The 25,184-nt window shown below is 47.7% G+C and overlaps 1 protein-coding gene across 1 annotated transcript in view; it reads left to right on the top strand.

Annotated features, from left to right (window-relative positions):
• PSD2 (pleckstrin and Sec7 domain containing 2) overlaps nucleotides 1–25,184 on the top strand; it is a 225,685-nt gene that overhangs the window by 67,320 nt on the left and 133,181 nt on the right. The window contains exon 2 of the mRNA XM_006264057.3: nucleotides 19,704–20,328. Within this exon, the coding sequence (XP_006264119.2) occupies nucleotides 19,769–20,328 (560 nt within the window). The 5' untranslated portion in view covers nucleotides 19,704–19,768. The remainder of the gene's footprint in view (nucleotides 1–19,703; nucleotides 20,329–25,184) is intronic.

The following is a 25,184-nucleotide window of genomic DNA, read 5'->3' as shown; positions in this document are numbered from 1 at the left end:
TCACAATGAAGGTGTATTAAAGCACATATAGATGCGCCCACTGAGTGGCAATTGCAACTATAAGGGACCACTTGGTGAAAATGAAACCACTTGGGATGAAATTTTCTTCAATAGGATTCTGCCTCAGACTGAACTTCTTTGGATTCTAGAATCAAATCCTGGTGTCAGGAACTGAGAGCAAGAGCAGGACATGGAGAGACAGAGCATGGCTGGCTGCAACAGGTTGAGCTGGGAGAGACTTGGACTGGCTAGGCATGAAGACTAGAACAGAGAGACTTGGAGCATGGAATAGTAAATTAACCGGGATCCAAGGGAAGAAGCCTGGGGATCAGGATTGCAGCAGAGGGAGATGAGGGGAGTGTGGGGAGGGAGCCAGTCTTTGTGCTGGAGATTGAACTCAGAGAAAGAGTTGGGAGGAAGCTGTATCTATCTGAAAGGAAAGTGAGACTACAAGCAGTGGAAGGACATGGAGAATAGTGAGACAGATATGCTGGGGAGCCAGGGTGTGGAGAGAGGCCTGAGACTGGCCTGGGCAAAGAGCCTGTTGTATGTATACATCCACATAAACAAGTTGGTATATGGGGAAGCATATTCCTTTACAGTCTTGTTGAACTTGATCTATTGATAAACTCAGCCATCAAGTCTTCCATTAGAATTTAATCAACTCCAAAAAGGGAAAATTGTCTAGAATGTGAAATTAACAGCAGGGAGGGAACCAAAGGCTCACCTGGAGGGTAAGTTGCTTGGGTAAGCACCAGGCAGGACTAGAGTAAAGATCTCTTAATATCATGGGGAGATCTCGTATTTTGAAAAGGATCATGCTTCCTACCTGCCTCCTTTGGGTATCCCTGAGTGACTGGGAACAAGCACTGGAGTTGCAGGACTGCCCACTGTCATCCGGATGCAATCTGAGGAGTGATCTGAGGATCTATGGCAAGCTTGGTGACAGCGACCATGATCTGATTACTTTCTCTGCCCAACGCAGGGCGGGCAAACCCCTCAGCAAAACAAAAATCCTCACCTTTGGGAAGGCTGACTTCCACAAACTCAGGAGACTGGTCAGTCAGGCACTAAGAAACCATGGCCTCCTTGGAAAATGAGTCATAGTTTCATAGCTGGTAGGGTCAGAAGGGACCTGAGCAGATCATCAAATCCAACCCCTTGTCATGGGCAGGAAAGAGTGCTGGGTCAGGTGATTATCTAGCCTCCTTTTGAAGATCCCCAGGGTAGGAGTGAGCACCACTTTCCTTGGAAGCTGGTTCCAGATCCTAGCCCCCCTGACTGTGAAGTAGTGCTTCCTGATGTCTAGCCTGAACCTACTCTGTCAACTTGTGGCTGTTATTCCTAGTTATTCCTGATAGTGCTCGGGGGAACAGGGACTCTCCTGTTCCCCGCTGGTCCCCCTTGGTAAGTTTATAGATGGCCACCAGGTCCCCTCTCAGCCTTTTCTTGTGGAGGCTGAACAGGTTCAGGTCCCATAGCCTCTCCTTGTATGGCTTGCCCTGCTGCACCCTGACCATGCGAGTGGCCCTCCTCTGGACCCTCTCAATGCTGTCCACATCCCTCCTGAAGTGCAGCACCCAGAACTGGATGCAGTATTCCAATTGCAGCTTGACCAATGTTGCATAGAGGGGGAGGATCACCTCCTTGGACCTGCTCGTGATGCATCTGTGGATAAATGACAAGGTACAGTTAGCCTTACTGACCGCATCCTCACATTGTTCATTTTGGAATCAGTAATGACTCCAAGATCCTTTTCTGTCTCTGTGCTGATGAGAAGGGAGTTCCCCAGCCTATAGGTATGCTGCTGGTTCTTTCTCCCTAGGTGCAGTACCCTGCACTTGTCAGTATTGAATCCCATCCTATTCTCATCTGCCCACCCCTGTAACCTGTCCAGGGGGAATGGTTTTTCCTAAAGCATTCAATCCTCAAAGTGCAAGGGAAGTCCATCCTATCCCACAGGAAATGCAGTCAGAGGGCAGGGAAGCCCCCTTGGCTCAAAAGGGAACTTCTGGGTCTCCTGAAACAAAAAAGAGAAGACTACACCAGATGGAAAACTGTAATCATCATCAAGGAGGACTACTCAGCACTAGTCCATACCTGCAGGGAGTGGTCCAGAAAAGCCAAAGCAGTAACCAAACTCATGCTAGCCACTGGAATCAAGAATAACAAAAAGTCAATCTTCAGATATGTTGGAAGTCAGAGGAAGAACAAAAGCAACATTGGTCCCCTGCAAGATCAAATGGGGCAACTGATGTCTGACGCCGAAGAAAAGGCCAATCTCCTAAATGATTACTTTGCATCAGTTTTCCACCTGCCCAAGAGGGTCATGCTATCAGACAGGACGCAAAGCATTCAGGGCTTGGGAGATGGGCCCAAAATTGATGTAGATCAAGTGAGAGAACACCTCTAGAGGCTTGACATCCTTAAGTCAGCAGGCCCAGACGGATTGCACCCAAGAGTCTTAAAAGAGCTGGCGGACATCATAGCATGCCCTATGGCCAAGATATTTGAAAACTCATGGCGCTTGGGTGATGTACCAGAGGACTGGAAAAGAGCCAATGTGGTCCTAATCTTCAAGAAAGGGAGGAAGGAAGATCCAGGGAATTACAGACCTATCAGTCTGAGATCCATCCCTAGAAAGATCTTGGAGAAAATTATCAAGGGTCCATCTGCAACAGGCTAATGGAAGATAACCTACTGAATGCCAGTCAACATGGTTTTATTACTGAAAGATCTTGCCTGAGCAACCTCATCTCCTTCTATGACCAGGTGACACATTGCATGGACAAGGGAGATGAGGTTGATGTCATTTATCTGGATTTCAAGAAGGCCTTTGATGTGGTCTCCCATTATGTCCTCATGACCAAGGTGGGGAACTGTGGCCTCGACCATCTCATGGTCCGATGGCTAGGAAACTGGCTCCAGGGTCAAACCCAAAGGGTACTAGTTGAGGGGAACGAATCAACATGGCTCAAGGTTATCCTTTGAGTCCCTCAGGGGTCAGTGCTAGGGCTGGTACTTTTCAAGAGTTTCATTAATGACCTGGATTCAGGCATTAGATGTGGATTGGCAAAGTTTGTGGACAACACTAAACTATGGGGGAAGACAGTCATGCTGGAGGACAGGCTGGGGATACAGGCCAACCTGGACATGCTTGCAAAGTGGGCAGACCAAAACCTGATGACATTCAACATAGAGAAATGCAGAGTACTCCACCCTGGGAGAAATAAACAGCATCAAACTTATAAGCTTGGCAGTGCTATGCTCGTTAGCACTGTGAACAAAAGAGACTTGGGGGCCTTGACTGATCACAAGATGAACATGAGCCACCAATGCAATGCCATGGCCAGCAAAGCAAACCAAACTCTGGCATGCATCCACCAATGCATCTCAAGCAAAACCAGGGACATCATCCTCCCACTTTACTTAGTCTTAGTGAGGCTGCAGCTGGAGTACCGTGTCCAGTTTTGGGCCCCCTACTTCAGGTGGGATATGGATGAGCTTGAGAGAGTCCAGAGGAGAGCCATCCATATAGGTTTCATAGGTTTCATAGGCATTAGGGCTGGAAGGGACCTCGGAAGATCATCGAGTCCAGCCCCCTGCCCAAAGGGCAGGACGTCAGCTGGGGTCATAGGATCCCAGCAAGATAAGCATCCAGTTTCATCTTGAAGGTGTTCAATGAAGGCGCTTGAACAACCTCCGGTGGCAGGCTGTTCCAGACCTTGGGGGCTCGGACAGTAAAGAAATTCTTCCTTATGTCCAGCCTGAAACGATCTTGTAGTAGTTTGTGACCATTCGTCCTCATCATCCCTTGGGGCGCTCTGGTGAACAAACGTTCCCCTAGATACTGGTGGTCACCCCTGATAAACTTGTAGGTGGCCATCAGATCACCCCTGAGCCTGCGCTTTTCCAGGCTAAAGAGCCCCAGGGCTCTCAGCCTGTCATCGTAGGGTCTGCTTCCCTGACCTCTGATCATGCGCGTGGCTCTTCTCTGGACTCTCTCAAGCTTCTCCACATCCTTTTTGAATTGTGGAGCCCAAAACTGGACGCAGTACTCCAGCTGCGGCCTCACTAAGGCTGAGTACAGGGGGAGAATGACGTCCCGGGATTTGCTTGAGAAGCATCTATGGATGCAAGCCAGCGTTTTGGTCAAAGGCCAAGAGAGCAAGCCTTATGAGAAGAGGCTGAGGGACATGGAACTTTTCAGCCTGGCAAAAAGAAGGTTCAGGGGGGACTTGGTGGCTGCCTCTAAGTATGTATGGGGGATGCATCAGGATCTGGGAGAGCACTTATTCACCAGGGCTCCCCAAGGGATAACTAGGTCTAATGGCCACAAACTTCTAGAAGGCCAGTTCAGACTCGGTATAAGGAAAAACTTCTTTACAGTCTGAGTGTCCAAATTCTGGAACAGATTCCCCCCAGAGGGGGTGCAAGCACCTACTCTGGACTTATTCAAAAGGCATTTGGATGTTTATCTTGCTGGGATCATTTGATCCATGCAGACTTCCTGCCTTTGGCAGGGGGGCTGGACTCTATGATCTCACAAGGTCCCTTCCAGCTCCTAATGTCTATGAAATCTATGAAATCCTTACCCCAGCCCAGCATATTACATAGCCACTTTTTACAGCTGGAGTGCTTTGATAGGCAGGGGGAACCTGGAAGAGGGGACAGGGACTTAGGGATCTGGCCACTACCACTGCTGCCAAACCTCGCATCTCATGAATTTGCTCCCAGAAGCCCCTGGCTGTAATGGGGCACCAGCAGCCTGAGGCTTCCAATGTCCCTGGTAAGTGGTGGTGACCAGCAGGTCACCCCTTCTTCACTTGCTCTCTGCTTGGACCCTGTAGCAGGAGATGGGATGCAGCCCCTGCTAGACCCCTGTGGGATTGGTGGCACTGGCAGAAAACTCACCCGGCGGTGTCCAGGTGAGCAGCGCTTCCCTGGTGCACCAGAGAAGACCTCCAGGGGGAAACATGCTTGGCAGGGTCCAGGCAAGCTGTGCTTACCCAGCACACCAGACAAGAGGTCAGGGGAAAAACTCACTTGATGGGGTCTGGGCGAGCCATGCTTCTCCAGCATGCTTGACAAGAGACCCCTGAGGAAACTGGAATGGCACACTGGCTCTAGGGTCAGGGGAACATGTGCCCTCAGAAGCCAGCACTGATTGGCCCAGAAGGAAGACCAGGCTTTTTAAAGGGAGATGCCAAAAGAGACATGGCTGTCCCAGCCACCTGCGGAGGGTTTGGGATTGAGAGTATGGTCGGGGGTAAAAGGTAAGAAAGGTTTATTGACTTAACAAAAACATGACTACGCGTAGTAACAAAACAACAGACAATGACAGACAATAACAATTCGCATCAGCAACTTATTGGCAATCCCCTCTGATGCCTGATGTATGACAAGTTCCTCTTTCACAACGCTCAGCGAAGTCAGGCATCCCTAATCAGAGCTGTCCAAGGAGTACCAGGAAGGACCCTGGTATTCAGTCCTCAGGCTCCTCATGATCCACTGGCCCACTGATCCAGGTCAGCAGCTAATTAGTAATTTCTTTCACAGAGCTGCATCTTCCTTCTAAATTATTTCCGGATGTGCTAGCCAATTTATAACTTCTGAGCTATGCTGATAACTTACAGCCATCCAGATTCTCCCATTATAATTATTCTTAGGACTGGCCAATAGCAGTACAAGCCTTGCATTCTTCTGATAAGGTTAATTTTTACTACTACACAGGGCCCACTACTTCTACAAGGCTTTGCTAAATTTACTAGGCCTTGCTACATACAAGGCCTCACTACATACAAGGCCTCACTAATCTTTGACTTTAATTAGTTTCTTAGCAACAACATATAACTTAATATCTGAACAAATGACAGAAAAACACTTGGTCTAATTTTCACAAAGCTTTCAGCAAGCACTTTTATCATACAGACATAATTTCAGCTGTCACATATGGCATCCAGCATCTTCAGGAACAAAGGTGGTGCAGCAGGACTGGGAGGGAGATCTGCAGCACCACAGACCCAGCCAACCAAACCCTCATGGGATGCCGGGATCCAGTGACCATAAGTGACTGACTCACCCAACGCATCCAGAGAGATAAGTGGTGCTGGATGGTAGGGTAGTGGTGGGTGGCCCTGCAAGCCAGAGGGCAGAGGACACAGAGAAGGAGTTCCCCAGGAGAGGGACACCCAAGCCCAGTGGGGAAGAGGCTGAGAGTAGACCACCGAGTTTGGATTAGACTTGAAGGACCCCTGAATTAACCCAGACAGAGGAGAGATTTGTCTGGATGGACTGAGTAATAGTCACCAGGTCCAAACCAGCTGCAGGAAGCTGAGCTGAACCTTCGAATCTGGAGGCTCAGTTTTCTTTATAGCCTTCTGGAGTACATAGTACAAGCAAGGTGGGTGAGAGCCTGTTTTTGTTTGTTTGTTTGTTTGTTTGTTTGTTTGTTTTTTAGTAGTCCCAGATGAAGGAGAGACAGTAGGGGAAAGGAGGATCCCCTGTGCATCTGAGTTACAGTTTATTGGGTCCTAATCTGTACACCTGGACCCTATAAGCCATTAAGAGTCTTGGGGACTGGTGGGGAGAGATTTCATCACACAAGACCTGACAATCCAGGGAGAAGCACCAAATCCAGAACTTCATGATAAAGAAGCCAGAGGCTGTAACAAAGGGAGTGTGAGAAAGGAGAAAAGAAAGACGATCACAAACTATAACAAAACATCTAAACCTGAAGAGAGAGACCTATTTCAAGGAGAGGGACACCAACCAGTTGTGGGGCTAGTAACTGAACTGAGCGGGGGAAGAATTGAGTTCCAATGATTCCCATGCACCCTCAACAGAACATTACTTGTCACCTCAGAGGAAAGGTGAAGGGTGTAGGGGTGGTGGAGCCCTATGGAAAACCAGCCTCTGTCAAGTGGACCAACGATTGTGATACCATTCATCCTCCCAGAGATTATCATAACATCAAGATGTGGGAGATGAGAGGGAGGAAAGATGAGGCAGAAGTCCTGGTGATCATAACTTGATAAATGGAAGCAAGGGGACATGTATGCCCACAGGCCCCCACGTATCTCCTACCAGCTCATGGCTCCAGCCAAACCTTGGACTCTGCTGGGAACCTAGGAAACATCCTACACTGTTAAAGCAGAGTGCAGTCATACCACTGTATCCCCCCTGAATCTGCTTCTTCCTAGTATTAACCTTTGGCTCAACCCCTGGAAATCAGCCTTATAAAAGAGCTCCACTGGGATGAAAAGGCACCAAGCCTGAGCAACACTCATAGGGCCAAAGGCTGCCACACCTACCCAGCAGAAAACCCCCTTGTTCCACCACATTTCCCTTGGCACCCTAACACATTCTTCACACACCCCTGGTAGTGTTATGGTGGGTGAGTGGGACTTGAACCCTCAGTGCTGCCTAAAGATGGGAGGGGCATCTCCCCCTTCTTTCATCCTCACCCAATCCTCTACCCTGCATCTTACAAACTCTGGCTCCAGCAATGAGGAGGGCAGAAAAACAATGATGATGCATGGTGAAGTGGCCAGAGATTTGCTGCTGTGAGGGGGTATGTCACCCCCTTTTTTGCCACCAGAAACCGGTGGGTTTTTTGGCTGCTTAACATACATACCAATGGCAAAAAATGGGGGAGGGTCATATATCTCCCCGCTTCAGCAGTGAACCCTTAACCACTGCTCCACTGTGTTCCTCCACTTTTTTCTGCCCTTCCTGCTGCCAAAGCCAGAGCCAGAGTCAAAGTTGGGGGTGGGGCACAGTACTGCCTAGTACTTGCCAGTTACACCTTTGCTAGTTCCTCTGCCTCTGGGGCCATGCACACCTGTGAGCAGAGAACAACGCTACTACATGTATGACCATCAGGAACCAACATAAGTTCATAAACCTTGGAACAATCTGATAAAAGGAGAGAGAGTGGCCCTGTGCTGCATCTCTGACTTTCCATTTGAGACTTGAAGGGAAGTAACTGCAGATTCACTGAGCTTTCCTCATTCATTTGGATTGGGGGCACAAGGAACAAGATGAAACTGGATCTGCAAGTGTGAATCTGAGACCACAACAAAAGAGGAAACAAAGGCAAGTGAAAATGGATCCCAGGCTTTCCTGTTCTAGGTCCTTGCTATAATCTGTCTCCATGATGTCTGACTACCTCACCATTCTTAATGAATACTCCTTCACACAACCCATAAAGAAGGACCTTTTACAGATGAGAAACAGAGGCACAAAAAGATTAAGTGGCATGCTTAATGTCACATGGGGAGGTGATGATGATACCAGGAACTGAACCCAGGATTCTCTCATGCCAGGTTATCACTGGGCAATCCTGCTCATCACTAAACAGGAAAGAGTCTGAATGTCTGAACTAGCAGCCAGCTGACAAGGCCCACAAAGGCAACAGAGGGGCAGTAAGGTATCTTGCCTCGCTGATTAGGCCCTGAAAAAGATGTAGGTCAGGCTTGTCCAACATACAGCCCGTGGGCCACCATGTGGCCCACCAAGCCATTTTATCTAGCCCTCAGTGACTGCGGAGTCATGGTGTCGGCATGGAGTGCAGAGCCGCCACAGAGTGTGGAGCACAGAGCACAGAGCCGCTGTGGCAGTGCCGCAGAGTGCAGCAGTGCCACCAAGGAGTGCAGGGCGGCAGCAGCGGTGGTACGGAGTGCGGAGCCACAGCAGTGGCACGGAGCATGGAGCTGCAGCAGCGGCATGGAGCACAGAGCCAGCAGCGGCAGTGGCGGGGGGGCCGCGGCAAGGCAGGCAGGGCCGGCCCGTGGGCCCCAGCCAGCAGTGAGGGAAGGGGAGCTGCTTCCCCCCATGGGGCCCGGGGGAGCAGCCCCGTGCAGGAGGCCAAGCAGCGGCCACTGGCACTGCTGGCCCATGCCTGCCTCCTCACCTGCCCACTTCAAGCCAGCCCCACTGCCCTGCCCTGCCCCACAGCAAGGTGGCGCCTGCTCCCCCAGTCAGTCTCCCCCCAGGCGCTGCGGCTCTCCGGGCCCAGCCACCCGCGCGCAAGGCCCTGAGGGGGCCGCTTCTCATGTGCTGCTGGGGATGGGAGGAGCCCAGGCGGGTCTGCACCGGCCCGCAGAAGTGGCAGTGGAGCCGTGTGCCACTCAGGACAGGATGAGCCTGCACTGGTCAGTCCTTAGTGGCACACAGCTCTGTCACCGCTTCTGCTGGCAGGTGCAGACCTGGCCGGCCTCCTCCCATCCCCAGCAGCACATGGGAAGCTGGTTTCAGCTGCATGCTGCTTTTCCTGGCTGGTGCGACCCGGTTCTGCCCAGGAGGGTCCTGCAGCACCATGTCAACCTGGGCATGGCACCGGCAGGCCGGGTGGGCCCCAGGTTAACCCTGGCCTGGCCCCGTGGCTTCTCCAACACCAGGTCAACCCAGCTGTAGCCAAGCAGCTCCTGCAGCACCATGTCAACCCGGGCATGAATGCCATGTCAACCAGCACCATGTCAACCCCTGCAACTTCATTGGTGTCAAAGGTCACGTGACATCACTTCCTGACATGATACCACTTCCTGTGACATCTTTGAATATGGCTCGCTGGCCCACTGGGTAATAAAAAGTTTGTCATCAGGCCCCACATTCAAAAAGGTTGGATACCCCTGATGTAGGTAGTCCTCTGACAAACTATAAGCTATTCCTTCAACCTCCACTTCACCATATGAGTCCGACACTGAACACCCAATCTGGGCAGCATGCAGGATGCCCCTGCATGGCAAGAGCCACAAGGTTCATTCACTAAGGTTTATCATAGTGATAGCTTTTGCTTACCATGGCCTGCATTACTGGTCTGCTCCAGTGCATGTACACAACCTTCAATCCCCATGTCATTGTTGCTTTGTGAGATTGTAGTGGAAGTATAATTGGTGTCACAAATGCATGAATACATATAGACTCTTAGTATCTTATTGTATCTGCAAGCACTTCTTTACCAGATACTGCTGCTGACCGTGAAACCCCAGGAGTTAGAACTGATGCACCCTCTTTGAATTCAGCCTTACTATAGCAAAGAATATTAAACTATACCTAAACCAGACTGTGCACCCAGCTGGGGAATTCCATTCTGCTGCATGTATATAAGAGTACTACACAAGTGAGGGCAGTGTCACAAAGTGTCTTGTGTTGAAGTGCAGGTGGCAAATCCAGGGAACTGCCCCAGAGCTTTCATTTTTGAGGTGCTGCAGAGCATATAATTGAGGCTACCTTTCCTCTGAAGTGGGCCACTGATTCCAGAGGTGTCAAGCTGGTTGCCTCCAAACTGAAGCACTGTCCACTCCAGAAAAGCTCGGGCGCCCTTAGAGGTAGAAGAAGCTTTTGGGCAGTATGAGGGTGATGGGCTGTGGGATTTTGAGACATGTTTTGTATTTAGTTAAAAAAATATATATATTGATGACAAACTCATTTTCCTGAGGGTTTCAAGTGATGATACTGGGATTGCACAAGATCTAAACCAGGGTACAATTTAGCTCAAGTTTGGTCAAAGGACTGCATTTCCTCTGAGCCAAATCATTAGATGCTTACTCAGTATTTCTTCAGCTTATGATTGGGAAAAGCTCTCTCTGAAGTGAATGGCTGTTTTGCTTAAGTAAGGGCTAAAAATTGAGTGAGAAGCATAGAGAAAAAAACTGATCCATCAAACCTTTCTATTCTGGAAACTGGGCTCAATGTCAATATTGGGTTTTCACTACTGGAGGCAGATTGAAATTAATGCAGCAGGACTCTAGTTGCAATTTCAGCTGACTGCTATGCATCTGTTGGTCCCAGGTGGATTTTAATGGTCTCTGTAAGTGTCTAGTGGATGAAATGGGAAGAACAGTAGCTTCAGGAACACATATCTTAAGCAGCCAATGGACAAATAATCCCATTGCTTCTCTCCAAAGGCTGGTTGGTCAACTGGAACAAGTAACAAGGGACTTGTGCCAAATACTTAACATGGATTTCCACTAGAATGTAGGGCAGCAGCTCTCAAACTATCATCTGATCCTGTGTTAAACCTAGGAGAGGGCCAAGTGAGCAAAAAGCAATCACGGTAACTGCACCCTTTCAAACTCTGTCCATATGCACATATGGGGCAAGTTCTCCACTGAGGTCAAGAAGAGTAAAATCCAGGGTAACTGGCTAATGGATTGGGTCAGATTCTTACACAACCTGTGCCTCACTTTATATAGTACCTTGCTAGAGACTGTAGTTGTACATTATTTGGGGCAAACTGCCCAGCATTACAAAAGTAAGTATTTACCAGTGTTCTGCAGTGAGCACTAGCATGACTGTGAGAGGACACATGCAATATATGGAGCTGTACACGCAGAATAAATAAAAATGCCTACACCAAAATTAATGTTGCCTGTGGAAAGGCCTTCTTTGCTCATACGGTGTGTAGAAAATGCCCTGTTGGTGTCACCTGAGGCACCTTGTGATGTTGTTCCCTTTGTTGGGGTGACATTGTGTTAAATTATTTCCTCTGTGTACTGAATAGATTATTAATGTGGTGTTAGAAGCGATGAACATGGCTAAAGTCCCACAGGCATCAGAAGAGCTTATTAACATTTTCTGTTGATTTCCAATGGCCCTCAAAATAGCTAACAAGGGGCTTTGCATTTCCAAAGGGACAAAAATGAATCAAATAACAGAGATGACTGTGAATGTATATCAGTAAAAACAGCCTTGTTCCAGGTTCTAACTTGAGTGATAGAGAATCTTTGGCACATCTCTATCTAGGTCCAGTAAATTCCTATTTATGAAGTTAGGGTGAGGACTGCTTCTTAATCTTTAAGAATAAGATTCATGACTACTGTCTGCAGTACAATGACAGTGTTTGCCTGGGCTGAGGATTCCATCTCATTTTCACTTGTGTGCCCCACTCTTATATCTGTATAAACCAGGAGCAGATACACACAATGCATAGCCCTATTCTGGCGTAAGATGGTAAACTAGGGTAGACAGCCCTAGGAAAATCAGGAGTAAAACCACATCACTGAAAATTAAACCAGTGTAGGTTTTGTGTGACCCCCTTCTATCCTAGAATAGCTGTTTGCTCAGTGCAAATAAGCTGTTACTGCCTCCACTGCCACCTAATAGCAATCATCTCTCCATACCAGGCACTGTTGTAACTTACAAACCAATGTAAAGTATACTGGTGTTAATGTGTCATATGTCCAGGCCCTCAATATATCTGTCATAGCATTCATTGAGAGACAGAAATCTAGATCTTCAAAGATATCAGAAATATTATGGATGGCAATGGTCAAGTCTTTAGTTTAATCTTGACCTGTCCTGTGGGACAATGGAGGTTGTTACTGATTTAGTCTGTGGAAGTTGAGAGAACATCATTGATCTAAGCCAGTGATACTCAAACTCTAGCCAGCAGGTCAGAACCAACCCACAAAGCTATATCATCCAGGCCACAGGACTCCACAGGTCTGGAAATTTAGCAGAGGGGTAAAAGTAGCAAAGGTAATTTCTCCTAGAGCAGTTGATACCGCCACCACTCCTCTGCCACCAAATTTCACAAAGGTCAGATCTTAATCCACTTATTGGGCATTTATGTTGACCTCAGCACATAAGTGCAATGCTATTTCACCATGTTCAAGTCCCCAAAAAACAGGTAATACAAAAGTTGGTTGGGTCCTCCTCACTGTTTTTTTTGTGACTCAGTCTTAAGGGCAGGGTGGTAGGGTGTTACAAAAGTAGATTCATTAACGGATTTTTATAGACTTAAACAGGGTGAAATAGAATTGCACTTAGGTACATAAATCTACTTACACACCCAATAGATGGACTAGGATATGGCCCTTGTGTTTATGGCACTTTTCAGGGAGGAGGAGTCCTGGTCTCTGTCCCTACTTTAAAACCTGTTTCTGCACTTCACATTTAGTCAAAATATGGGAAGAAACCTGGGTGTGCTTTTTCCTATGGAGTCTCTCTCTTGTGACAGGGAGTCACTTACAATCCATAATGTGAGCAATGGAGATGAGCTGAGGCACTGTGAAAATCTAGACCCAGGTTAGATGCATCCTGGACTGTGAGTCTGAGGCTAAATTAGGCCCATGGCTAGGACACAAATTCAACAATTCCAGACTCTTAGGGATACCTGTATGCCATAGAGGTCCTTAAATAGCACCGATATTGTGGGAGTGGGTGTCTGCATGATCTTTCAGCTGCATCAGCACCAGAGCCCACCCCCCCCCCCACACCCTTTTCTGCATTTGAATATGAACCTAAATAAGGAGCTTAGTGGTGGGTTCAGAGCTGGGGTCAGTCTGACCTTCCCTTATCCCATTCTCAAAGAGCTCAAGGGTCTGGATTCTAGAGTAGATCTATCTCCTAGACTTGCTGCTTGGAAGTTGCATGGAAGTTGACCATGGAGGACAGTGGACAGGTAATCCTCACTTGGTCTTTCCATACACACTATGCTGTGAAATTTCTCTGTTGGTGATTTTGCTGTTCAAGTGCCCTTGTTCTCTAGCAGCCTTATGGTATGATGGAGGAGGAAGAAGAGGAGTATCACTTATTTGTACCACCTTGTAGTTCTCTTTCGTCACTCTTCAAATTTCAGATGAATTTCTCTTCCTTCATTAGTTAAGAAATTGCAACATGGAGTGACAGAACAAATTAAATGTAACCCCTTGTCCCAACGCATCAGACTTAGCCACTGTGGGCGCGTCCATACATGCAAACACGTCTGTTTGCAGCAGCTCAAATAGAAGCGGTGCAAATTTGAGCCAGGGCTTTTTGCCTCAGCGCACGTGCTCGGACATGCACTTTGATGTGGAGCAACTTGTGCCATTTGGGGCAAATAACCCTGCCTGGCTCCCCCTGGATCTGCAGCCAGAACCTGTGGTGTTCCCAGCAGTATAAAAAGCTGCCCTGTCCTGGCCCCAGCAGTACAAAAACCTGCCCTGGCCAGCAGCTCAGGGTTACTTGACCTCAGGAGCTTCTGGGGCCCAGGCAATTGGCATCTGGGGACACTAGCCCCTTGTGTCAGCTAGACTGCTGAGGCAGCATCCCATATTCACTTTTTAAAATACCCCAAAATCCACATTCTTCCACAATAAAAACAAGAGAGAGAGAGAGAGGGGGATTGATCAGATGGGCAAAGTTTTATTGTTATATTTACAATGTTAAAGAAATTTGGAAGCCTATCAGTGTCTCTAGCATCATAATAAAATAAATCCTAAATTCCTATATGTTTTAATGTTTGCTTTGGGTTTTCTTATCACATGGTGGGTGTGTGATGGGGGGATGTGGGGTTTCCAGGAGGAGGTGGAAAGCGGGGTGGGGGGGATGTGGGTGGGTGTGGAGGGATGTGGGGGGATGTGAGTCACTGTGTGGGTAGGTGTGGGGGGACTGTGTGTGTGGGGGCTGCTTAGGAGGGGTGGGTCCCCTGCATGAAGGCCGCATGCCCCCGGCGGCTGGTGGGGCACAGCGGCACTGGTGGTGGTGAGAGCATGGTGGCAATGGTAAGCATGGAGCTCCCGCAGACACTGCTGGCACTGTCGGCAGCAAGGGGAGGGGTGGTGAGTGGTGAGCACCCACAGACACCAGCAACAGCAGTGGCCAGCGGTGATCGCTAACTGCCCACAGACACCACCGGTGGCAGGGGGTGGCAAGCGGCAAACACCCGCAGGCACCACCAACAGTGTTGGCAGCACCTTTTTTGAGGGGGTACACCACCATGCTCAGGGAGTGCATGTGCACCCCCTACGCATTGCCAGTAGTCCCCTGCCCCCCACAGGGCAGAGCCCCCCCTCACAGCACATGAACTACCCTGCCTGTAGGGTCCCAGGCCCCCACAGGGGTGACAGCTCCCCTCCCACCCCCACGATGGTCTCCAGCCCCCTGCTCATTCCCCTGCTTTTCTCCAGCCTCTGGAGGCTGGAGATGAGCAGGAGAACAAGCAGGAGGCTGGAGAGAATAGGAGAATGAACAGGAGACTCATTCCCCCCACCCCCATTGTTTCCCCCTGCTCCCCATTCATTCCTCCAATCCACTGTTCATTCCCCCCATCCACTGTTCATTCCCCCTGCTCCCCATTTATCCCCCTGGTCTCCACTCATTCCCCCTGTTCATTGCCCCCCTCCTGTTCATTCCCTGCACCCTCTGTTCATTCCCCCAGCTCCCCGCTTGCTCTCCCAGCACCCCCACACTCACTGGCAGTAGCAGTGAACGAGCAGAAGGCTGGAGATATCAGGGGAAGTCTCCAGCTTATCTCTAGGGGATTATGTCCAGCCTCTTGCTGGTCTCCAGCCCCCTGCTTGTCTCCAGCCTTGGGATGGAACAGAAGGCTGAGACTGCCCCTGGAGACATTCCCCTGCTGTCTCCAGCCGCCTACTCCTTCCCCTGCTTGTTTCCAGCCTCGGGAGCTGGAGACAGCAGGGGAAGGAGCGGAGGGTTGGAGACAGCCCCAGAGGCATTCCCCTGCTGTTCCCTGCTCTCCCAAGGCTGGAGACAAGCAGGGGAAGAAGCTGGAGGCAGCAGGGGAATGTCTCCAGGGCTGTCTCCAGCCCCCTGCTTCTTCCCCTGCTTGTCTCCAGCCTCACGGGAGCAGGGGAAGGAGCAGGGGGCTGGAGACAGTGGGGGAATGTCTCTGGGGCTGTCTCCAGCCCCCTGCTCGTTCCCCTGCTGTCTCGAGCCTCCTGAGGTCCCCCCCCCCCCCCACAGCCCCCCAACCCCCTGCTTACCTGGCCAAAGCTGGGTCCAGGTCCCTGCAGTGTGCTTCAGGAATGGGGAAAGGGCCAATCATAGAGACGCTCTGGCACTGTACCAGAGCGTTTCTGGAGAACTGAGCCTCTGGTTGCCTCGGGGCACAGTCCCAGACCGTGCCCTGACCCATTTTTTCCCCCCAGGTTTTTGTTTGAGCCCTGTATATCCAGGGGTCTAATTTTCTCCCCGTGCTGCAGACTTGCAGCACGGGGAACATTTTGTTATTCCTGCATGTGCCTCTTGCCCTGCTCAAAGGGATTTGAAATGGGGCAAGAGGCATGTGTGCACTTGTCTGGACGCACCCAGTGTGTCCAGGCTGTGGGAGCAGCTTAGTATTACTATTATTAATATAGTTGAATAAAGAATCTCAAAGCCTTTATGCCATTGTTGAGAGCACCACCAGAAACCATGACCCACCTTCCCACTCCTGCTCTGTATGTGCAGTTCCCCAAAATGAGGCAGGGTAGCTTTATAAAGCAGGCTCTCTGTCTCGGTTGTGCCTGTTAACAGGTGTTCAACATTACCTGGAGCAGGAGCATAGTGGGGCAAGTGATGCATGGGGCAGTGTTAGCTACAACAGTGCCAATTGTGGTGGTGGTGGTGCTTTTTGCGCCACTCTCTCTCTTAAGGTGGCACCCAGAGATGCTTCCATGTTCAACAGACTTGGCTAGCACAAAGCTGAAGCAAAAAGACAAGCTGTTTTCCTGATGGTGCTCCTGAAGGCCAGGTGGACACACCCAAAGCCTTTTACAAACTCTCACAACCTCTCAGATAATAAAATATTCATCCCTATTTCACAGAAAGAACTTAAATGGTTTACTCCAGATCCTGTGTGAACAGCAGAATTAGGAACAGAACCCAGGAGTCCAGCCTCCTTGTTTCCTACACTAATTAATGTTCCATGCTCCCTGCTTAGAGAAAGAAATCATTTTTCTCTTTGACTTACTTCATATGTTACTAAACCTCAGTCTGAATCCCAGCACCCAACCTGCCGTATTTAATTTGTCTGTTTTTAGGTCACCTGTTTCAAATTGTATTCAAAGGCTGGGATTTTAATAGGAAATATTTCATTTTTTAAATCAGTCACAAATGACTTTATCTGTAGGGCTGACAGATTGTATATCCATATCTATGCTAAATAATAAGGAGCTCTTTTTTTGGTAACACTACAGGTAAAGTATGTCCAGTACAATAACTTGTCCTTTTGTCCTCTACAGAGAGTACTTCATAGGCTATGGATAAAGGGTGCATTTGTGATAGTCTTAACTGGCAACCTGGTGACACTTTTCAGTAGTATTTGTGTGTAGGGAAAAAAAGTGTTACTCTGGCAGTAAAGAAACTATTTTTATATAGAGAGAGTCAGCAGGAATAATTTTGCAAGTTTGCACATCTCTCCTGAACTTTAAGGTGTTAAAAAATTCCAGCCAACCCCTGCTTCCCCCACCCCAGCACATTGTGTCTGGCTTTTAACTGAGAAGGCAAAGTATCAGCAGACCAATCTAAGAGAAAGACCTGATACTGTTGAAGTTCCAGGAAGCCTGCAGGGCAACTGGACTTGCATGCTGCAGTACTTACAAATAGCCCTGAGCTTCCATGAGTTTCCTAACCTAACACACTATCCCTACACACACTGGCAGATGTACATTCCCTTCTATGATATCCTGGCTCACCTTCTAAATAGCCCTGTGTAGTCACTGCTGGGATCCCCTGAGGTACATCTAGCAGTACAGACCCTTCTCTCTACTGATAAGCTTCTCACCATTTTAGCTTTTCACCCCATTCTCCTCTTTCAGCCATGCCAACCTTTCAGCCATGCCAACCTGTTCCACCCCCTGTGGGTGTCAGTCCCTTTGGCACCCTGATACCTCTGGGCACCAGCAATCCAGGACTTGCAATAATGGGACAGCTTCCTCAGAAGCTGACTTCTGGGATGGCATTGCAATGGCAGACACCAACACCACTCCTGATTGTACAGCAACTTATTATTTATGTTGTCCTGGCATCTCAGGACCCCCGTCATGGACCTGCATCCCACTGCTAGGCACTATGCCAAAACAAAACAAAAGCCCCCGCACCAAAGAGCTAACAACAAGTACAGGACAGAGACAACAGGTGTATTCAGATAGACAGAGGACTACAAAGAAACTATGAAACAGCGTTGGCAGACAGTGATGTCAGCAGGACTTTGTAGGTGTTAGGGCAAAGGCAAGTTTTAAGCACTTTGAAGTTTTAAGTTGAGCCCAAGATAGGAGAACAGACTAACAGCATTTCCTTCCCAGAACTATGGCAGTGTTAGGGGCAGGTACTGGCCATGATGAAACACAGTGTAGGAGTCATGGCAGTACCCACCCCCACCAAGATAGCTTCAGAGCCTGAGACAGACAGGGATGTCTTTCAGGTATCTGCTTGTGTGTGTCTGTCGGATAAGAGGTGGCTGCTCTATTATAGCTCTGATATGGTCGGGGTGGTAGACTTTGAGAAAGTAAGCAATGCCAGCTGTCATTGAAACCTACCCAGTTCTGTGATAGCTAGAGAGATATTGTTTGGAGACATTGCGTGGAGCTATCAGCAACCAGTTTGCCGGCCCTGCCCACAGGCTTAGAAAGATATTTAGGTACTCTGTAGTGCATACTGTGAACAATATCTTAACTCCACTATGACTCCTCCTGTAAGCCAGTGACACCAGGGCACATTTCTGTAAGGGATCAATTTCTGCATTTTAAAAAAACAGGTGTAACGGGTGATGCATGAGTGCCCTAGGAGGCAGTGCCACATGGGGTACTACTACTGCCTGTGCTGCCAGTGGCATGGCAGTGGCCAGACCAGCAGCACAGCTGCTTCTTTTTCTTCTCCTCCCCCCTCCCTTGTTACATGACTGTTACAAAGCATGTATTTTAGGGGTGTGCAAAACAGGCAGTATTCGATTTGGATTTGGCCCAAATTGGGGACAGTGATTCAATTTGTTGATTCAGATCACTTTCCCCAATTCAATTCGGCCAAAACCAGATGTGAAGATTTGAGACTGATTAAGGGAATCAGTGATTCAGCCTTAGACAGAGCTTTAAATGTATTTTCTACATACCTCAAGGTACCAGGCAAGGCTTGTGAACGCTGCAATGCTGGGGAGGATGGAGCATCCCACAGGAGCAGTCCACTTCTAGGTCCACTGCTGAGTGTGTTGGGGAGCCCCCCATGTTTCTGTGGGACACTCCATGCACCCCAGCATCACAATGTTCATGAGCCGCCTGCTACCTAGAGGTATGTAGGAAAAACATTTAAAGCTGTGTCTATGTCCAAATCGTCAAATCTTTCTGAGTCTCTCTGAATTGATTCGGAGGGTTCTGATTCAATTTGGAGAGATTAAAGGGTCTCCTGATTTGATTTGGATTCAGAGATTTGGCCACCAAATCGGGCCAAATCTCCACCGAATCAAATCAGAGTCCAAAGCTTCGTACAGCCCTAATGCATTTCTATTGCCTGCCTGAACTAAGCTAGAAGTTTGCCCCTTCACTAAAGATGAACAGAGAGCCCCAACACTAGTCTGGCATCTGCATCTGCTGCCTGTTAATATGACTGGGGAGAACCACAGGCACTGGCTTTTCTTTTCCCCAGGAGGATTACTCAGGAAAAGAGGCCACATAGGGGCCTCATTGCAGAGAGAAGACCATTGTGTTTAGATAACACCACTGTTTCCTTCAAGTGTTCCCTCTTGAATCACAGGTTGTAAGCATGAAGATTTTGACAGTCATCCCCATATGGGCTTTATTTCCAAGGGAGTGTTTGAGTTTTCAGAAGTTTTCTTCCCATTTCAGCAATCCCTAGCAAGGAGTCACACCTTCCAACCATGGCCCCTGAGTGAGAATATCAGGGAACACATGTTTGCCTTGTTTCTTTCTAAACCATTTGCAAGTAACTGCTTTAATTGTAATCCTTTCAGACACTCATGACTCTCTGTTTCTCTCCCTTTATAGATAATACTAAGCCTGAATTAACCAAGGGAAAGAAGCAGTGTAAGCACTGTGAAAACAAGCTGAACATGACTGAGAACATTCACTTTCCATTATCTTCTGCAGAATATAATGAGCCACAAACTTCAGGCTTGCAGCTAGCCCCGGAATCCTGTAATAATGGGAGTGAGCAGCTAACAAAGTCTGCAGATTCCTCCAATGAGAAACCTAGCCTCTTAATTAATGTGGAGCCATCCAGAGCAAAGGAAGAGACAAGCTCAACCAATGACAGCATCAGGCATACGGCAGACCATCTGGAAATGGCACCAGATATGTGGAAACAGACTGAAATGCAGAGAAACTTGGGGAAGCAAGAACAAGCAGAGGGTGACAGCAGCAGAATCCAAGGTCTGGTGATGACGAATGGCTTGCATGTAGAGTTTGTGCTGGGGAAGGAGAGGGACTTTGATGACAGGGAGGTAACAGAGACGCAGAATAGGGTCCTGCCAAGCAGGAGCGATGTCAATTTAGAAGGGAGGGACTCGCCAAACAAGGAGATATATAGTGAGCCGCTCATCAATGTGCATTTGCAGACAGCCCTGGACGCTCCGGAGGTGCTAAGTACTGACAACCCAGAGGAACAACTAAGGTAATTGGAATTCTCTACATTTCTTCCCATGCTCCAATTAATGTGCATGTTATTGTTCACCCTCAAATCTATTTGCATCTCTCTATGTAACTCATATGATCTGAAACCTAAAAGATGTTCTAATCACTAGCTTTAACCCCTAAACATATCCTCTCCTTTACTGCTTTTTTGCTAATTATACCCCTCTGCAAATACCTGTGGAGTAGTCACCATTACAAATTCAGCATTTGCCAGCACTTAGGATTTGAGCCTCCTAGGTGCTGGGAGTTGCTGATTGCCTGGGCACCCACATTTCACAACAGCCTGATCCCAAACTCACTGATGTCAGTGGAAAGACATGTGGCAATTTCAATAGGCTTTGGATCGGGTTCTTCAGTGGAAAATGAGAATTTCTGGCACCAGTAAAGACGATCCCTTATTTCCTATTAAAACAAGAGGGGAGAATTTTGATACTTCATTTGCTACTTTGTAGTAACTATTGCTAGGGCTGACCTTGTGTCTGCCTGCCTTGCATTTAGGAGATGTAACTGCATCTCATGTAGCCATACCCAGACTATCTTTAATTTAGTTAGCTCAGGTAGCAACAGCAGTAGCGCAGAGCTCAGTCCAGGTAGCAAAAGACCATCTGAGCAACTCAAGTCCACAGCACCATGGCTTCATAGCTATGGGTATCTGAACTGACTTAACTAAAAATAACTTGGTGTGACAACTACCTTCAATAGTTTCACTTTGTTGAACAAGTTATTGTCAATTTTGATGCTGCGGAGCACAATCAAGTGAGGAAGCAGATTTCCCTTCCCCCAGTTAAGGGTGAGAAACAGCAGTTAAGATGGAAATTATTTTTTTGTGAGACTAAAAACATCCCTGTCATTTCTCTTTTTTCAGGAAAGGTTTCAATGCTTAGGGACTTGTTACAGATTAATTTTAGGCAGCTCCTGGAGTTCTTCATCCATGGACTGTCCACATATTGACATCTGAAACAAGTTTTAAGCACATTTTAGGCAGCTTAAAGTTACACCATTCAAGGGCAGGTTTCTCTCTGATCCATGTTATCCAGCTCATGTTCCATTAATGTGTAGCTACTCCCCACATATAAACCACCCAAGCTGCAGTCTGACAGTACCCAGGATGCAGTGTCCCCTCCCACACCCTTTGTTGTGTAGACAAAATTTTCCATCCCCTGAACACTACTGCCCCGGGGAAGGCACCAAGCCATCTTCCCATCCTATCCCTGGGGGTGTGACCTTCCCACTTCCAGGGGTGCAACTCCATACAGACAGCCTGCAAAGTCCATGCTAGCTTGCCAGATCGCAGGGCATAGCTGAGTCCAGCAGTGGAGTCAGGAGTGGGGAGAGAGAGGGACAAGCTAGGGGGCCAGATTGGGTTTCCTTGTGCCACATGTAACAAAGCCCTTATATACATTTTCCTTCCGGGGGTGGGGGGGCCCATCAGTATTCCAGTTTATTCTGTGGCATGTACTGAGGGAGCTCCGGAAAGTGTTAGAAGGGAAACAACAGAGGAGGAAGCCGAAGTGAAAATACATATTGGTGGCCACTCTGGCTTTGAAAAGCCTGGGCCTACCTCTATGGCCATGTTTATGCTTAATACATAACCTATACAGTAGGGTAGTTCTTTGTCTCTGTTCAGTACCTGGAGTATGTTTAGAAGCTTGTGTGTCTGCTACAATTTGGTGTCAATAGAGATGATCCCTTAGCTCAAGCAATAGAAGTTCATATTTTTACATGCTGAGAGGCTGTGCTCATTTCCTGCAGGTGTCCGGATTGATGAGGTTTTCACCAACATACTCACCAAGTCTGATACGTGGAAAAGCCTGGGGAAACCTTTTATATACACAGCCAATCCCCACTTAACACTATTTCACTATAACACTCATTTCACTTAGTGCTCAGCAAGTTTTGTTATAAAGCTCACAGTTGCCATCTTGGATCATTAAAAACGATTGCAGTCACCATCTTGGATCATCAAATACTTTTGGTTTCACTTAACACTCGTTTCACTTAATGCTCGGTTTTTCAGGAACCAATTAAGAGCGCTAAGTGGGGGTTGCCTATATAAATCCTCTGACTAATCCTGGATTCTCTCTGGGCTGATTTCCTACTTTTGGTGCCAAGGAAGCAGTGGCTTATGCAACCAAAAATATGCCAGCAAGTTGCAGAGAGTGCATAGGAGAGCAGCAACAGTGATTAGGAGGTTTACAGTCTGATTTAAAAGGAAATGGTCAGTACAGCCATTACAGGACAATGGTCAGTACACCCATTAAAAGGGATGCAAGAATCATCTAGATTCAGAAGGGCACAGACTCTAAGGAGGGAGAGAAAAAGATAATTAAATATAACAGAAGAAGGGGGAACTACTATAGGCCTGACTACTAAGCTACTGTGTTACCAATCAATCATGATTCACTCAGGGACCAGCTCAATATACAGTAGTTAGTGAGGATAACAAGTTAATGAGCAAGGATTAACACCTATAAAACCACAGACTAAGGAGAGGAAAGAATCAATACAGAGCCGGGAACTCCTTCTGCCCCAAGACAAAGACAGTAAATTGCACAAGCACCCATGTCACAAGTTTTGCCTGTCAGCAGCTAAGGGTGCAGGGCCCTAGAACCCCCCCCCCTGCACCTATCTCCTTAACAGCTAGAAGGCTTTGTGGCCACAGCAGGGCCTAGCAGTCAGGCCTGCAGTAGTTCCCCCTCCCCCCCCAATGTCCCAAGACAGACATAGTTGTACAAGCACCCATGACACGAGTTTTGCCTGCCAGCAGCTAGAGGTGCAGAGCCCCAGAACCCAGACTCCCCCCACACCTATCTCCTTGACAGCTGTCAGGCTTTGTGGCCTCTACAGGGGCTAGCAGGCCTGCAGTTTTGACCCCACTGTGGCTTAACACATACACATGACATGAGTTTTGCTTTCACGAATTTGGGGTGCAGTTTCCCCCTAACCCCTGCACCTATCTCCTTGAAGCTTGTCAGGCTTTGTGGCCTCAACAGGGGCTACCATCCCTGCATTTTTCACCCCCTGTGCCTTAACACACACTCATGACATGAGTTTTGCTTTCAGGACTTTGAGGTGCAGTTTCCCAGAAACACCTGTACCTTGAAACTTGGTACATATGCTCTCAGCAGAGGCTACCATCCTTGAAAGTGTTGTCTGAGTCAGCCAAAAGACAACAAAGTTATAACTATTTCATTGATTCCCCATTATACTCTATGGCCAAATCTCTGAATCGGCTCTGAATCTTCCAAAGCGATTCGGCCGAATCGAATCGGAAAAACAATTCAGATCTCCAAATCGAATCTCTGACATCCAAATCGGCTGAATCTGAATCCAAATCAAATAGTTCCCTGTTTTCCCAGGCCTATAAGTGACCTCTTAATAAACAAGCACTCCTGGGAAACATGTCTCAGCTATTGACATGGACCAAATTCTCTCCCTTTCCTCAAACTATATTGAGCTGCCCGACATAATCTGTTATGTCTCAATTATGTAAGCATCATAGTTGGTGTTTGAAACATCTGTTTGATCCAAATTCAGTGGTGGTATTAGCAGATGCATCTACATTAATGTCCACAGAGACCCCTATTCTTGCACTAAGGTAGAATTTGGCTTGGCGTATGATTATAATCAACATATCTCCATGGCTTCATTAATTTAATGTAATACTGGCCCTTCCCAGCTAAATTCAGACCTTGTCTCTGTGACTAGTTATGCGAGTAACAAAGCCATTGAAAGATTCACATTCAGAACTGAGGGGGGGTTGTGGTAAAAGCTTGTAGGAAAAAGTGGCTTTGTACCAACTTTGAATGTGACCTCCTCTTCATTGTTTCAAAGAGATTCAATTTTTCTTTGCAGCAACCCATTTTGTTACTAGGATGCCTATTACAGGGCCTCTAAACCTGCCTGGATAACATTTCTAATGAATAGCTAATAATGAGCAATTAAACTAATAATTCAGTTATACTTTTTCATTTCTTTGCAATTTCATACTGCATTTCATTAATAGAGCTCAAAGCATTTCACTAAAGCGGGTCAGTCCAATTGATATCATTTGCAGGGGAACAGGCTTGTATGAGAGAGAGGGGGAGAAGTGAGTTGCCTAAGGTCATATAACCAAGATAGTGGCAGAGCTGGGGAAAGGCCTACAGTTTTTCTACTCAGTTACTGATCATCTGTTTGTGTTAACATTTTTGTATAAAATATTTATTAAGTAGAAAACAGCAAGAAGTTTGGATATGTGTGTTTTCATTTGCATAAATCAACATATATTGCACCTCCTCATTTCCATGTGTTTCTAATTTATGCAGTTTAGCCATGTAATATTCAGAGAAGCCTTGCTTTTCCTACGCTTTGCTGATGTTGGTGTTTAATCCAAAATCCCATCCTTTCACCATTAGCTATCCTTTCTCACCCCACAGAGTTCCCAGCCCAGCTATCAGACCCTAGGGTATATGTGTTGCCTACAAGCCTCAGAACTGAAACAAGCTCCCTTTCATTTACATCCTGCCTCTCTCCTGAAAGAGCACAAGAGCCAAATGCTACCTTCCCCCAGCTGAGAGGCTAGGGAACAAATTGCACAAGGACCAGAGCCTGCATCTTCACTGAATATGAAGGCCTGTGCGAATAGAGAAGTATTTGATTCGGATTTGGATTCTACCGATTTGAAGGACAGTGATTCGATTCAGTAATTCGAATCACTGTCTCCATTTGATTCGGCTGAATCAGAATCGGAGATTCAGAGCTGATTCAACGCTGATTCAAAGATTTGGATTGTCCGGGGAGAGGCAAGCACAGCTGAGTGGCTGCAGGTTTTCCTGCAGCTCCTCCAGCTGCGCC

The sequence above is a fragment of the Alligator mississippiensis genome, chromosome 9, assembly GCF_030867095.1.
Source record: "Alligator mississippiensis isolate rAllMis1 chromosome 9, rAllMis1, whole genome shotgun sequence".
NCBI lineage: Eukaryota > Metazoa > Chordata > Crocodylia > Alligatoridae > Alligator > Alligator mississippiensis.
The sequence above is the reverse complement of the archived record's forward strand: the minus strand, read 5'-3'. Positions and strand labels throughout refer to the sequence as shown.